This window comes from Capricornis sumatraensis, chromosome 17 (assembly GCF_032405125.1).
Source record: "Capricornis sumatraensis isolate serow.1 chromosome 17, serow.2, whole genome shotgun sequence".
Lineage (NCBI taxonomy): Eukaryota > Metazoa > Chordata > Mammalia > Artiodactyla > Bovidae > Capricornis > Capricornis sumatraensis.
The window spans coordinates 71,968,273-71,984,238 of NC_091085.1; the positions used below are offsets into that span (position 1 = coordinate 71,968,273).

Here is a 15,966-nt window from a genome sequence, read left to right on the forward strand (position 1 = left end):
AGACCCTGCCGTGGGCCCCAGGGGAGTTTGATTCTCCTTCAGAGGGCAGTGGGGAGACCCACCCAGGTGGGCTTTGAGCAGGGGAGTGGCATGATGACCCCTGTGTACTAGAGAATCCCTCTGGCTGCTGCCAGAGAACAGATTGGAGGAGGCGCCAGCAGAGAAAGTCACTTACCTGATTGTCTATGTGTCTTGCTTGTTTATGTCATTTATGGTCTGTCCCCACCTTCATCATTGTCAGCTCCATGGGGACAGGGCTTTCTATATGTTTGATTCACTGCTGTATCCACAGAGCCTGACACATGGTGTGTGTGTGGGCTAAGTCACTTCAGCCACTTACAACTCTTTGTGACCCTATGGACTGTAAACTGCCAGGCTCTTCTGTCCATGGGATTCTCTAGCCGAGAATAATGGAGTGGGTTGCCATTTCCTTCTCCAGGGGATCTTTCCCAACCCAGGGATTAAACTCGTCTTTTGTGTCTCCTGCATTGGCAGGCGAGCTATTTATACCAGCTGAGTAGGTGCTCAGTAATTGTGTATTGGAATGAATGAACTGGGGCCGCAGCCATGGGGAGGGAGAGGAGGGTAGGCACACACTCCATTGACATTAGATGTTGGTCCCTCTCCTGCTGGGGTCTGTGGGTGGACCGAGTACCCGCGCTGATCATAGTCCTGCTCTCCTGGGGGCAACCCTTGCACGGGGTGCCACGCGGGATGGCTTTGCAGATTTGGGAGGCCGGGTCACATTCCGGAAGGTGCTGGGAGATGTCAGGACTGGCTCTCGGCCCTCAGCAGATGGTGGCATTCCCAGGAAAACGGCACCCAGAGCTGGCTGAGTGAATGACTGTGAGCTCTCGGATCAGATATAGGGGTGTAATTATGAGGGATCGACAACAGCTGTTAGAATGAATCAACGCCTCCGAATCTGAGAGCGAGGCTGCCACACAGTCGGGTTCTGAATGGAAGGGCTTCTCCTGCTCTGTCCCTTCGAGCTTCTGTCGGATCCCCCCGGGAGCCTGTGCGCTCCACGGCCGCGCCCCCGGCATCCAGTGCAGAGCCCGACTTCTAGAAGGAAGGTCAGAGGGTGGAGGGATGAATGCTCTTGCCGGGCGCCTGTCTCTTCAGCCGCTATTGATGTCAGTGACTCAGCTCCCAGGAACATGGTTTTTCCCTGCGTAAAATTGCAGGAAATGGGAATCTCAAACCTTGCAGATCAATTCCGGGAGATCAAGCCTGTGGACTTGGCAGGTTTAGGGACAGCAGAGGTCCACTGCTGCCGCCCACAAATCCAAGGTGTCCTGTTCCACCCTGGCCTCTTGACCTCCCGGAGCTGCCCATCTGTCCCTCTCCGAGCCGACCGCCCTGTTGATTTGTAGATAAAACCAGACATAGCTCATACCTGGTGTCCCTGCTTTCTCCAGGGAGCTCTTGTTTACCTGACTCTGGCTACCATGCTAATATATTTGAAAAGAGCGAGCCAGGCCACCCCGGGGGAAAAAAAAAAACAAACCAGCATCTGTCTTCTGTGTGAGTGGGCTTCTGAAATGTTTTGGAAGAGACTAACATCTCTTAAATTAAGCATAACATATGTGATGCATTTAAAGCAAGATTTTAAAGCGTGCATTTCAGTTGGTTTCCTTGTATTTTACAACAGGTTAAAGGAAAACCTGAGACTCATGGGTTTCTAGGTTTGGGAAAGACTTCAAAATATTATTTAGCCATCCACTACGGCGGTTTAAAAGCTCTTCCTGCCCCCCCCTCCACCCCCACTGTGTTCACTGATTGATCGATTCACTCATTGATTCGTTCCCGCAACCATATTTATAGATCAGGCATCTGCCTGGCATTTTAAATGGAAGCTTGAGAGGGAGCCCAAGATAGAAAGGAAATTAGGGATAACAGAGACACCCTTCTGGTTAAGAAGGAAGTGGACCAAGAATCTTTTATCTTGTTTTCCCCTGTTTCCTCCCCTGCAGTCTGGCCCCTGAAATGGGTTCAGGGATCCCAAAGTTGCAGGCGACATTGGTGAGCCATGGACCCTGCTTCAGCAACGATGCTCTCGGTGCTCCTTCCCAGGAAAAGCCGTACGGAGTAGCATCCGTTCATTCCACCTTCGGGTAGATGAGTGCGTGTGGCAGTGTGGGGTTAGTGCCATCACAGCAGGTATCTGACGGTGGCCCGTCCCCGGCAGTTGGACCTGTTGGTGGGGGCGGCGGGCTGGGCTGCCCAGCGGAGCTCTTCACAGCTCTTTGCTTCTGTCACTCAGTAGCACTTGACCCACGGCCCCACTAGAGCTTGCCAGAGGAACTTATGTCCTAGATTGCTTCGTGTCGTGAAACTCAGGACTCCTGCCCTTACTCAGAATCTTAGTAGCACCTGGGCAGTAGGGCCAGGAAGATAGCTCTTCATTTATTTATTCACTCAATAATGATGCGTTCAGTGCTCTTATCTGCCAGGCCACTGTGCTAGCTGCTGGGGTGCTCTCTGGGGACCTCCGCTGATATGAAGCAAGGGATCCTGCACTACGAAATATAACTGTATTTATGAGTCCTGTCGTGTGTCTGTGGGCCTCTGGACATGTAAGAGTACTGGATTGGAGGCGGGCAGCACTGTCTGAACTGTGACCTTAGGGCTGGGCCAGTTTCTGTGTGTAGCAACAGGAGCGTCTCAGAGAGCAGATGCAGCATGTGCAAAGGCCCCGAGGAGGCGTGTGAGGACCTCGAAGTGCTGCTGAGCAGAACAACAAGGGGCACTGGCTCCTGAGCTGGCCAGCTCCCGAGTGCTCGTGAGTTACGTCCTCTAGGCCAGGGGAGTCTCCTGGGACCAGCACTCCCGACTGTAGGCAGTTTGTCTTCCTTTTTCTGTGCTCCCGTGACCTGCTTCATTTGCCTGCGTGCTCAGTCGCTCCGTGTCTCAGCCATATCTGACTCTTTGTGACCCCATGGACCATAGCCCACCAGGCTCCACTGTCCTTGGGATTCTCCAGGCAAGAATACTGGAGTACTCCAGGGGATCTTCCCCATCCGGGGATCAATCCCATGTATCTTGCAGCTCCTGCATTGTCTGGTGAGCCTCTTGGGAAGCCCCCTTTACTTATTTTAATTTTTTGGTTTATTTATTTTTGGCCACACCTTGCAGCATGTGGGATCTTAGTTCCCTGTCCAGGGATCAAACCTGTGTTCCCTTCTTTGGGAGCGTAGGATCTTAACCGCTGGATCACCAGGGAAGCACTCCTCCCATGTCCCTCTTTATAAGCCATGTTTATTGCCCAGCATAGTTGCGTGTGTGTGTGTGTTTCTCACATAAGACTCTTAATTCCCTGAACAAAGGAGATATTTCTTATTCATCCTTCTGCACACAGTAGGTGCTCAATAAAACACATTTCAGAGGAACAGGGGCGGTTTTTATTAAGCGCTGACTGCGGACTCCGCACCCTTGATGCCCATGTGTATCCACAAGGCGACAATACTGAAAAGCTGACAGGAGCGTTGAGTTTTACAAGCTGGCAGAGATGCCAGCGGGATGCGATTGGAGCTCGAAAGCTTTCGCGCTGTCTGTGCCCATATTTTTGCCAGAACCCCAGAACTGAGCCTGTCGCCCTGTGTCTCCCCAGAACTGCCTGCAACTCAGCCTGCTGGGACCAGCCTACCCCTGTTGCCCCCCGCCCCCCACCCCACCCCTTGCCGGCTGCTGCCAGGGGTGTGTGCAGACAGCCTCGTTCATCCGCGATGAGACACGATACTGCTCGCTTTCTCCGGCAGTCACACGTCTGCAGCCAGGACCTTCCAGCTCGGGTAAGTGGGGCTCCTGTGGGTTCTGCCAGGGAATCTTCTCTCTGTCCCCTGAATATCCTGTTCTTGTCCCGTATCTCACATCTGTGTCCCGGAGGTCACGGGAGCTGGCTCTAATGATGAGCAGTCCCGGTTTGGGGCAGGACCCTGCATGCCTGCGCACTCCGCCCCAGGTCACTGCCAACGGATTCCTCCCAAGTCTCTCTCGATTTTCTAGTTTTCTGTTTCCATCCCTCTCTTCTGCCTCTGACCCTGTCTAGACGGTGTTCTCTGCATTGGGAAGAAGGAATCAGTTTAGCACCATCGAGAGCGTGTAGGGAAAAGAAAAGATAAAAATCTGTCCGCCTTTCTTTCCTGCAGGCTGCTGTGTGAGTCAGAGCCGGGGACAGCAGTGTGGGGCCCCCAGAAGGGAAGCGGGAGGCTTGCGTGGAACTAAAACACCTTCTACTTTTAGCCCATCTAGACGAGGGGGCGGGCTGGGGGCAGTTTTGTAGGGAAACAGCACTGGCATGAAGGTGGGGTTTTTAGGGTAGGGGACGCATCAAGAACAGCAAATCGTCTGGGATTTTTTACAACCAGAAAGGAATAGGACGTTACTGTTAAAAGGAGAGAGTTGAATGGATCCAGGACTTGAGATCCAGTTTCAGCGGTGTTGATGGTTGGCAAGTCAGACCACCTCTCTGGGCCCCATCCTTACAAAGGGAGATAAGGACAAGCCCTGCCTCTCAGGGTCGTTGGAGGATGGACGAGAGAGGTCTCCTGTCCTGAGAGAGCAGAGCTCATGGCTGGAGGAGCAAGGGGCTTGTGCCTGAGCCGTTGCAAAACAGGGGCCGATGATCACATGCCCGTCTCGTAGGGTTGTAGGGAGGAGGATGTGATTCGTGAGACAGAGGGAGCCCTTGGCTTCCCTGAGGCCTGACTTGTGGTAACTCTCATCTTTAGCTGATGATACTCTTCTTACTGAGACTCTGAAGGCAGTCACCTTAAAATAGGTGTTCAGCTGAAAAGAACCCAAAGGCAACAATAATAATAATAATAATGATGACAGCAGGTGGAGTGGAAAATGAGGATGACTTTTTTTTTTTTTTAAGGCTGCTGGAAAGACTGGGAAGGGGGAGAGATAAGGGACGGTCTGGGGAGCTGGAGTTCTGAGGCCACTTGCCAACTCTGTGACCTTGGGACCATTGGCTTTGGGTGTCTGTGTGAGCTGGCGCTGGTCACCTGCCCTCTCTGTGCTCGGTCCTGAAGAGGGTGAGGATCAGCCTGACGTAGGCAGGCTCTGAAATGGGAAAATACCGCGGAGGCAGGGACAGGAATCTCACAAGGGCTTACCCTGGGAGCCTGCGGTGTGCGTCTGGAGTCAGACCCAGGTTCGAATCCCAACTTTGCCTCTTTTGTTCTCTGAGTGACTTCAGGTCAGTTACTCGGCCTCTCTCCGCTGGTTTCCATATCTGTACAGCCGAGAGCATCGTTTGTTACCCTGAAAGCTGGCCTTGAGATTAAGCGAGTTGGGAGAGTCCAAGTGAACACTGGCACCGTTTGGGCACCCTTTGAGCTGGAACGAACTTCAGAGTTAGGACTTTTAGTCCGCTGCCCTTGCCCAGAGCTGAGGGGTGGAAGCCACTGGCCCAGGCTTGCCTGGTGGTCAGTGGAGAGCTCTAGTCCAGACCTGGGGCTCCGGTCTCTTTCTCCTCATCCATCTCCATCTCGCCCTCAAATCTCTCTGTTTCAACCCAGACACTGACTGAATCTTAAATTTACTTTATACATTTTTTTTAGTGGTTGCCTCTCCGTTTCTGACGCGCTTCTTCCCCATGGATCCACAACCGTAACCATGGCGACGCGGGTGGAGGTCGGCTCCATAAGTTCCCTGACGGGGGTGCCGGGCCTAGGCGAGCTCTCCAAGGAGGAGGCTCTGACTCGGACCTACTTCCGCCAAGCTGGCGATGCCCCCGGGCCCCCCTCGGCACTGCTCTTGGAAGGAAAAAGCCCCCTCAGGAGCCCGGTCCGCCTGCTTCCTCTGCCAAGACTCGCCCCCAAACCCTTCTCCAAGGAGAAGGCTGCAGCTGCGGACGTGACACCCTTGTGGCCCAGCCCGGCCAGGCCATCTCCCGCCGGGGCGCCCTCCCAGGACGTGGCCTCAGGGCATCTGAACGAGAAGATGCCGGGCCTGGCAGGGCAGGAGGTGGGGAGCAGGGACCGCCCGAGAAGCGCGTCTCTGTACCCCAAGGCCGCCTTCCCGCGGCCCATGCCAAACCCCGTGATCTTCTTCGAAAGCACCAAAGCCAACCCCGCTTTGGGGAAGGGGGCTCGCGAGGCCAACGCAGGCATGTCTCAGGGACCTGCTTCCGCCCCTCGGCCTGAGGTGGCCGCCAAGCCTGCCCCGCCAGCCCGAAAGCCCGTGGGGAGCCTCCCGCGGCCAGCCTCCCTGCCTCAGGACTCCAAGCCGGTGGCCACCCCAGAGGAGACCGGCCCGAAGGAGCCTCTGTCAAAGGCCAGCAGCGTGGAGGGTGCAGGAGGCGCTGCCCCAGAGCCACCTAGGCCTCGCCCGAAGAGAAGGCCCGTGTCGGCCATCTTCACCGAGTCCATTCAGATTCCGAAGCCAGGCCCCGGCGGGGTGGCCGGAGCAGGGAAGCTGCCCCCAACCCCTCCCGAGAAGACGTGGGTGAGGAGGCCCAGGCCTCTGTCCGTGGACCTCACGGCCCGGTTTGAGAGCAGAGAGGCCTTGGCGAGGAAGGCAGCGGAGGAGGCCATGGCAGGGCCCGCCGCCCAGCAGCAGGGACCCGACAGGCCAGACCCAGAACCCAGGGTGGACAGGGAGTGTCTGGTCAAAGCAGAAGCACCTCCACAAGACCCAGATTCCAATTTCCTGCAGGTGGCCCAGAAGATCCAGGAACGGAAGGAGAGGCTGCCGTGCCAGCAGGGGGGGATGGGCAGGGTCAACCTCATCGGTGCCCAAGGTCTTGGGGAGGAGAAAGCCACGCTGGATGGGGAGCCAGAGACAGCAGCCAAGGAACCCCAGTCCGCTCTGCCCAGGCCTGGAAAAGGCCAAGACATGGCTGAGGTCAGGAGCAGAGGGGCTGAGGGAGAGACCCGGGTCTGGGGAGAGCAGGCCCCCAGGGGTGGTGTGAAGAATTGCATTGGCCTGTTTGGGGAGGAGGGTGCCTCGGCCTTGGCAGCGGGGTCTGAGTCCCCACCAGCCACCCCCGAGTCCTCAGCCGTCCCGCTGGAGCCAGAGAAAGCGGGCGTGAGCGTCCAGGAGCGGATCAAAGGCTGGGCCACTGAGAGCTCAGAAGCAAAGCCGGAGCTCAGGAGGAGGGCGGTCCAGACACGGCCACTGTCAGCAGACTTGACCAAACTGTAAGTGGGAACACCCCACGGGTTTCCTCCAGGCTCCATGAGCCCCAGCCCCTCACCACAGACCACCCCCCCATGAGGTGGAAGGAGACTGCAGGGCACCAGGCTCTGTTCTGGGCACTTTTGGTACCCCAGCCCTGAGAGGAAGTGGCATTAGCCCCCATTTCTCAGATCAGGAGGCTGAGGTGTGGAGGAGAGCACTGCCTCACTATGCATGCCAGCGGCAGGGCCAGTGACTTGAGCAGGTCGCTTTCCCCACCTTGAGCCTCGGTTTCTTCATCTCGTAAAGGGAAATGATGTTAAGGCCTGCATTAAAGGATTAAGGCCAAGACTCAGATACTACTGGAGATCGCTCAGCCCAAGGGAGCCCTCGACACATTGTATTTATTAATAGTCTCAAATGATATGATGAATCCTGTTGGTTAATGATAATTTTCTAAGCAAGGCCTGGCCCCTGACATCTCTTCCTCCTTTGTTTCTCCGCAAGTGGCTTTTCAGCTAAGATAGGGAGATGCCACCGGGGTGTGTCGCCAGCTCATTAATGGCACGCATGCCACCGACATAGTTTGTCAGCAGTTGAGCTTCCTGGGGGTGGGAGCTCTGGGCAGATTGCCCTCCTGGCCCTGGGAACCAGGGTGACCAGCTCGGCCAGAGCTGAGACCACTGGCTGTCAGCATTTAGAATGACCTGGAAAAAAAATTATCGATGCCTGACCCCCACCCCTGGAGACTCTGATTCAGCAGATCTGGGGAGGGCTTCTCATCTTGGTTTTTCAAAATCTCCAAAGTAATTTTCATGTGTAGCCAGGCTTGAGAACCCCTGAATTCAGGAAACAGAGAAAGAGGGGAGCTCCCTGGCCATTCAGTGGTTAGGACTCAGCGCTTTTGCCAGGTTCAGTCCCTAGTCAGGGAGCTAAAATCACGCAAGCTACATGGTGTGGCCAAATAATAAAACCAGGGAACAGAGGAAGGGGCACCCATGTCAGGACCTCATGCACCTCCCCTCCCTGAGTCCCCCGCCCCTCAGTCCCTCAGGTTATTCCCATCTGACAGGTAGGGAAACTGAGGCTCTGGGTTTAGAAACAACTGCACAGCCTCATGCGTCCCCAGAGCCAGCCCTTGGACTGCTGCCCGTGGGTCAAGTTCAAGATGTTTGATTTGTCTCACCTCCCTCTTCTCTGCAGGCCCCCAACCCTGAACTAATCTTTTAGCCTCCGCTCCAGGGAACTCGGCAGAGATGGGGAAGAGTCTAGCTCCAACTCCCCTTTCTCTCATTTCCCCTTTACGGCTGGGAAACAGGCCCAGAGAGTGATCAAGACTGGGCCAAGGTCACCCAGAGAGGCAGAGGCAAGCCTGTTCCCGGACGCATTCCCTGACCGCCCACTGCCCCCGAGTCCTGCGGTCGGTCTGCAGTGGGGCTGCTGGCTGTTGTGGGGTTGCAGCCATTAATTATCGCTCCTGGGGCATCTTTGCTCCTCTCTCTATACCCTCATGTAGCTATTAGGGCCTTGGGTAGCCTCTTATCTGACCTACAAAAGACGACAGGGAGGCGTTAATTATCCCCATTTCATAGATGAGGAGACAGAGGCTCAGGTGAGGTCACGAGCCTGAGCCAAGCTCCCTCAGTGGGGAGGCAGGAAGGAGAGCTGGCACGAACACCCAGGCCCCTTCCCCCGAGCTTGGGGCTGCCGCCGCCCCAGCGATGCTGTGCTTAAGGTAGGCTCTCTCCCTCCCGGCCTGAGAGGTTTGGCGACTGGAAAGGACACGTCCCATCTTGGAGGAAATGGGGCAGGGTTGCTCTGATGATCTCAGTGCTCGTTCACCCCTGGGTTCCTGAACTACTTACGGGGTGTGGGCTGGAGGGAGTCCCAGCTTCTGGCCGCACACAAGTAACTTGGGTCTCTTGTGCCAGGTTTTCTAGTGCAGCTTCAAGCAACGACGTCAGATATGAAAAGTGTTTGGAGCTGAGCGGTGAGCTCCCCAGAGAACCAAGAGAAAAGGTAAGAAGCCGCTTGGCACGTCCTTTTTTTCCCCCAGTGGGTAGTGATACTTACTGGAAAAAGGGCTTTTACAATCTTGAAGATCCAGGGAAGACTCAGAAACCTCTCATGGACTATAAGACATTTTTTTTTCCTTTCACATTGGGACTTTTAAAGTCCCTTCTGGTATGATAGACTGTGATACTCTGCTGTGTGTGTGTGTGTGTGTGTGTGTGTGTGTGTGTGTGTGTTTGTCACTCAGTCGTGTCCAACTCTTTGTGACCCCATGGACTGCAGCCTCACCAGGCTTCTCTGCCCATGGGATTCTCCAGGCAAGAATACTGGAGTGGGTTGCCATTTCCTTCTCCAGGGGATCTTCTTAACCCAGGGATCGAACTTGAGTCTGCTGCATTGAAGGCAGGTTCTTTACCATCTGAGCCATGAGGAATGCCCCATGATTCGCTGTTCCTTGCTGTTGAATACTGTTTGCAAATAGAATCGTCAGGCATTAATTTTTGTCTGTGCAGACAGGAGGAGGATATGGCTTTTCCTGTGTAAGAATGTCTGCTTTTTTGAGAAATTAATGAACATTTTGAAATGTTGGGACTTCCCTGGTGGTCCAGTGGCTAAGACTCCCAGCTTCCAATGCAGAGGGCCCAAGTTTGATCCCTGGTCAGGGAACTAGATCCCACATGCTGCAACTAAGACCTGGTGCAGCCAAATGAAATTTTTTAAAATGCTAATAGAGGGTTTCACTGGTGGCTCAGTGGTAAAGAATCCGCCTGCCAATGCAGGAGACACAGATTCGATCCGTGATCCGGGGAAATCCGACCTGCCTTGGAGCAACTAAGACCATGCACGGCGAGTATTGAGTCTGTGCTCTAAAGCTCATCCTCCGAGACAAGAGAAGCCACCCCCGTGAGAAGCCCGTGCACCACAGAGAGCAGCCCCTGCTCGCCGAAACTAGAGAAAAGCCTGCATAGCAATGAAGACCCAGCACAGCCAAAAATAAATAAATAAAAATCAAAAACGTCAATAGAAACCCCCTCAACTCCCCCCCATTATGCCCCCAGCTCCTTTCCTCACCCCCTCATTTGTCAGCTAGGAGAAGGAGAAAAAAATCACCAGCAATTGCTTAGAAAGTATTTTCGGTTAGTCTGTTTAATTTTTTTTTAAAAAAGCTCATAAAATAACTGCTGGGTATCATGGATGTGTGATTGATGCTTTCTGAAATTTCGAGTTTTTCTTTTATTTATTTACTTATTTTAATTGGAGGATAATTGCTTTACAAGGTTGTGTTGGTTTCTGCCATCCATCAGTATGAATCAGCCTTAAGTATATCCACATGTCCCCTCCCTCTTGACCCTCCCTCCTGCCCCGTCCTGCCCCTCTAGGTTGTCACAGAGCCCTGTTTTTTTTTTTTCAGAGCCCTGTTTTGAGCTCAGTTTTTTCTTGAACAGCTTTGTTGAGGTATAACAGACATAGAGTGAACTGGACGTATTTAAAGCGTAAGAGCAGGTGAACTCTGACTTCTCTGTACATCTGTCAAACCATAAAGACAGAGGACATTTCCAGCGCCTGCAAGTTTCTTCTTTGTAATTCCCCCCACCGAACCCCCTCTTCCCCCAAAGCAACTACCGATCTGCTTTCAGTCACTACAGATTCACTTGCATTTTCTAGATTTTTATATAAATGGAACCAATGCTCTTTTTTCTTTTTGGTCAGATTGATTGATATCTCTTCTCCACTGCTTATCTACATGCATGTATGTATATACATGCACACAACCCTACAGTTTTTTTAAATGGTATCATAGTTCCTCCATCTGCTTTTCTTCCATCAACACAACAGCGTTTTAAGTGTCCTTCGATTTTAGGACATTGGGAACCACCCCCTCTCTGTGGGTCCAAGTGCCTGTGTGGTAGTCAGCTGTTTGCATATATCAAAATTTATTTAGCCCTTCAGATGGCCATCTAGGCTCTTCTGTTTCGCTGACAGTTCTGTATGACCTTTGCTGTTCAGGTAGGCTTGTGCACATGGGCAAAGCAGGGCTTCTGGGAGGAAACTGGCCAGATGAAAGGAAATGAGTATCTTAAAGTCACAGCAGATGCACTGAATGGCTCAAGAGCCCATCTGTCCGCTCACCAGCGGGGGCGAGAGTGCCTGTTTTTGTTCACTGGCTGTGTTCAGTCTGTGATACTGGATGGTTTCTCACTGCTGTGATTTTAAAAGCGGCCATTTCAGTCACCTCACCTCTTCCTTTCCATTTCAAATCCTTTGACCTATATTGGATTGTTTTGGTACTTTCCTGGCAGTGCAATAGGCAAGACTTCGCCTTCCAGTATAGGGGCTGCTGGTTTGATCCCTGGCTGGGGGGCCTAAGATCCCATACTCCAAATAACCTAAACCATAAAACAGAAGCAGCATAGTAACAAATTCAATAAAGACTTAAAAAATGGTCCACATTAAAAAAAAAACTTTATTGAATTTGTTATAATGTTGTAGCAAACCTTTACAAATAAACATCAAATTTTTTTTCAATCTTTAAAATTAAATAAATTAGATTGTTTCTTTTTTGTTGTTTGTTTTCCCAGCCAAAGGACAGGCATGGTGTCGAGGGAACATCTGTCACAAGAAGTCCCTGGAAGTCTGGTCCGCCCCGGGAGAAACCCAGACAGACAGAGCGGAAGGACAGTTCTGACCGCGTCCCCGGCGGCGCTCGGGGAGAAAGCGCGGTGGGGGCCCGGAGCCCTTCCGAGGGCACCCCGGATGATGAGGGAAGCTTCCAGACCGTATGGGCCACGGTGTTCGAGAATCACGTGGAGAAGCACACCGTGGCCGCCCCCTCGGGACGCAGTCCCTGGGCCACCACCCCCAGGGACCTGGCCGACATCTCGGAGCCCAAATCCAGGCTCCTTGGACCCAGAAGCTCTTTCCCGCAAACTGCAGCCCTGAAGCGAGAGTGGCTGGAAGATCCTGACCTGGAGCGAGGCGGAGGGACCGCCTTCTCCAGCTGCGAGCCCAGACAGCATCGCGCGTCCTCCCTGCTGGGAAGGCACCCTGGGGGCGAAAAGGGCAGCCATCACCCCTTCCTCAAGCTCCTGGAGAGCGCCCCCGCGCCCGAGAGGGTTGAGCCCAGGTACGACGTCGTGCACGCCTTCGGGGAGCGCGCGCACAGCGAGGCCGTCCCCACGGCGCCCGAGGAGAAGGCCCTGACGCTCCGCAGCGGCCGCTCTCGGCCCCCGCCGTCCCAGGAGGTCACCCATGCCGTGACTGCTGCCGACCCCAAGTGCAGGCCGGAGGGCCAGGTGGGGTCTGTCCAAAGGGCCAGTTTGATCTGGGAAGCCCGAGGGACCCGTGAGGTCAGCGGGCCAAAGCCCGAGTTTCACCGAGAGCCTAAGGACACGCATGGAGGCAGTTGCCCGTCACCCAAATGGACAGGCGGGGTGGCCATGAGCTGGCACAAAGCCACCGTGGGGCTCAGCGAAGGGAGAGGCTCAGAGCCTAGCCCCGAGGCCACCTCCTCGAGGACTACCCTGGAGGCCCAGCACCCGGGGACCGAAGGGGCCGGAATCCAGCCGGGGGAGAGGGCTCTGCCCCGGGGGGCGCCTCCAGAGTCTCTTCCCAGGGCCAAGGATGAAGCCGATGACTCTAGAGTGCAGCTTCAGGCGGACGTGCCGGGGCAGACGGTGCCCCTGGCCATGGCTGGCAGCCAAGAGCCCGAAGCCAGGAGGCGGAGGGCGAGCCCTGGCGACCAGAGGCTGGACAGATGGAGGCGGCGGACCCTGCCCCATGACGTGAAGTTCGATGAGTTCAGCTTTCTGCCCCCAGAGCATTCCTCCAGGGCGGAGCCGAGAGCGGACCACCTGAGCCCCACGGGCCCGGGTGCCTTAGGAAAGCCCCAGCTACTCCCTGGTCGGGAGGGGACCCGGCAGGGGAGCCCAGATATGTCACTGGACCGGGTTCTTCCCGCAGCAAAGCAGGGGTCGCCTGTGGAACCCAAGGCGACTTTTTTTGCTGTGACCTATCAGCTCCCTGACACTCAGAAAGCCAAGAGCGTGGTTAGGCCGGGGCCTGAAAACTGGACAGAACCTTCTAGAAAAGCAGCCCCACCCCTATCCCCTCTTTTTTACACCCCTACCTCGGTTTCTCTGAACCGTGAAGAGCTGCTGGAGACCGTGGGCGGTAAAAACCGGGCCCCGGGCAGAGAACGCGAGCACGCAAGCTTTCCAAAGCCGACAGAGCATCCAGCGTCTCTCGGGGACAGGATTCTGGGTTCCCCGGGTGAGAGGATCTCCGACGCCGACGCCGTGTGGGTTCGTCGGGGCCCGGAAGGCGGCGGTGGTTTTCAGAACGGCTGGAGGGACAGCGGGAACAAGACGCCCCCTGGCGGCGCTCCCCAAACACCCCCGGCTTTCAGAAGTCCCCCGAAAGCCAGCGAGCTCCTGGTCCGAAGGAAGACGGAAGCGGTCAGTGAGACGTTCCCAGGTAAAGCCAAGGCGGGCTACAGGTCCAGCGTCCTCGATATCGATGCACTGATGGCGGAGTATCAGAGGCCGCCGGCCGGAAGCCCGCGGGAGGCTCAGGAGTGGATGGCGGGTCCGCCCGCAGAGCTCAGGGGCTTGGACCCCGAGAGGCCCGGGCTGCAGGGTGAGGCGGATCAGAGACGGAGGAGCCTAAAGGAGCGCCCCGAAGCCGAGGCTCCCCAGAGACAGGCCAGTTTTGCCGAAACCAACCCTAGTTCCACTCCTGGCTCCGGCAAGTACCTGGCAGAGACGCCGGGGGCAGCCACGCACAAGGTCAGCTCTCCCCTCTGGGGCCCGCCCCACTCGGCTCCTCCTGAAAAGAATCCAGGGGCTTCTTTGGGTCCTGCCACTGGCCCCCGGAAGAAAGGCCCGGGGATCCCTGAGGATGAGAAGAAGACCTTTGTTAGTAAACATCACAGCGCGAAGTGCCAGCATCCCCTGGCCGAGTCAAAGCCCGCCACTGCCTGGGCGGATCCAGGCGCCGGGGCCAGCATGCAGCCCAGGTCGTCCCCCGCCGACCAGAGCAAAGGAACCCCGAGGAAACCCCTGGGGAGGGGCGAGGAGAGCGGTGTGGCCCCGTGGGCTGACCACCTGCGCGACATGGGAAGGTCACCGCTGGATGTCAAGAGGGCCTATTCGGAGAAAGGCCCGCCTCTCAAAATCCGAGAGGCCCTGTCCATCATGCAGGAAGCCAGAGAGAGGAGGCAGGAGCAGCCCAAAGGAAGGCCCGGTCTCCCCAGGGAGAGTGCGGAGGCTAGAGACACCAAGGTGGGGCTCTGTCGGCAGGAGTCGGGGAATCGAGACAGTCAAAAGGTGCGTACGAAGGCTGTTGCAGTTTTCTCAAACGCGGGTGAAACATGCAGGCCAGAGGCCTCAAACTCAGGACCTGCGTGGGCCTGGTGGGCCTGGGGATGAGTGGAGTCAGGCGGGGCGTGAGGCGCTAAGGAGTGGTAGGGCTTGTGGCAAATGGAGCACTCAAGCCGTCTCTGAAGGGGGCAAACTTTGCACAGTCCCAGCTGGTTCTCAACAAGCGGGGAGAGGGGTCCTGAGATGGCAGATCTGATTTATCAAGAGAATTTGAAAGATCCACATTTTGGCCAGTAGTCCCCTCCCCCATCACGAAATGGGGACAACGTATTAAAAAAAAGAAATGCTGTTTTGTTCAAACAAAACTTGTCTGCCAGCTCTGTGCACAGCCCATGGGCTTATCAGTTTGAAATCCCTGGCCTAGAATGATGACACTAGGTATCCTTTATTGAGCGCCTGCTGTTTTCCAGTATGCTGCACCAGGTCCATCATTGTATCCCCAGACTCCAGTACCACACCTGACGTTTCGTGATCATTCACGGGGAAGTTGTTGAGTGAACGATCTTACGTGAGCCTCGGGACAGTCCACGAAAGAGGGATTGTCGTGGTTTGGGTTTCTCCAGAAGCAGCCGCCTGCGGGGTGTTTCAGGAGGTGATCCCAGAGGAACTGGGCCGGGGGACGATCGGGGGGGCGAGAAGTGAGGCAGGGAAGGGAAGGCAGGTGATAAAGCTGTGGGCACCTGAGGCTCGTTCTTGCTGGAGACCTGTGGGGACCGCACAGGTCGCCTCTGAGCGATCCTGTCCGGGGGTCAGGGGACCTGGGGCATTTGGTTCTTCATTTCCCTCTGTCCTCGCCTGAGGCTGCGTCTGGGGCTGTTAACATTCAGATTCCTGGTGCCACGCCCAGTGGTGGAGAGGAAAATCCTCACGTGATGTTGGCACGTATTTGAGTGTCGGGCAGGGCACCCATAGCGTCTGCTGCAGGTGCGATCATCTTGTTCAGAAGAGGAAAAACAAACACAGGCTCAGAGGGGTTCAGTAACTTATCCCAGGTCACACAGCACCAGAGCAGCACAGCTGGTGTTTGCAGCCAGGTCTGACCTGATACCTGAGCCCTTGGGATCACGGAGGTGGGGAAGAAATCTGAGGCATGGAGTCTGCCCTCGGGAAGCTTTCGATCTCTGTGCAGAGGTCGGACAGACATGGGAGGTGAGAGCATCCTTGGTAGGAGCACAGTGTGGGCAAAGGTCCAGAGGTGAGGAAAAAAACAGTCTGCTCTGCGGCCAGTGTGGAAACTGACGTAGGGCCCCTCCAGGTCACCCCCCCATTCCAGCCTAGAAAAGGGAGGTTGTGGAAATTAAGTGATAGGAGAATTCACCTGAGGTTCGGAGTGGCTTTGGTCCCACGCCTCTTCCAGGGACCACATCTGGGCTTGTGTGGGGATCTCCGTTCTGCCACTCACGGGCTCCGCTGTGTATAGAGCAGGCGCTGGCTTCCCGCAGCCTCA

The 15,966-nt window shown here is 55.5% G+C and overlaps 1 protein-coding gene across 1 annotated transcript in view; it reads left to right on the plus strand.

Moving 5' to 3' along the window:
- Positions 1–3,712: 3,712 nt before the first annotated feature.
- Positions 3,713–15,966, plus strand: part of KIAA1671 (KIAA1671 ortholog) — a 127,031-nt gene continuing 114,777 nt past the window's right edge. Inside the window, exons 1-4 of the mRNA XM_068989479.1 lie at positions 3,713–3,794; positions 5,571–7,151; positions 9,060–9,147; positions 11,721–14,465. Coding sequence (XP_068845580.1) covers positions 5,626–7,151; positions 9,060–9,147; positions 11,721–14,465 — 4,359 coding nt within the window. The 5' untranslated portion in view covers positions 3,713–3,794; positions 5,571–5,625. The remainder of the gene's footprint in view (positions 3,795–5,570; positions 7,152–9,059; positions 9,148–11,720; positions 14,466–15,966) is intronic.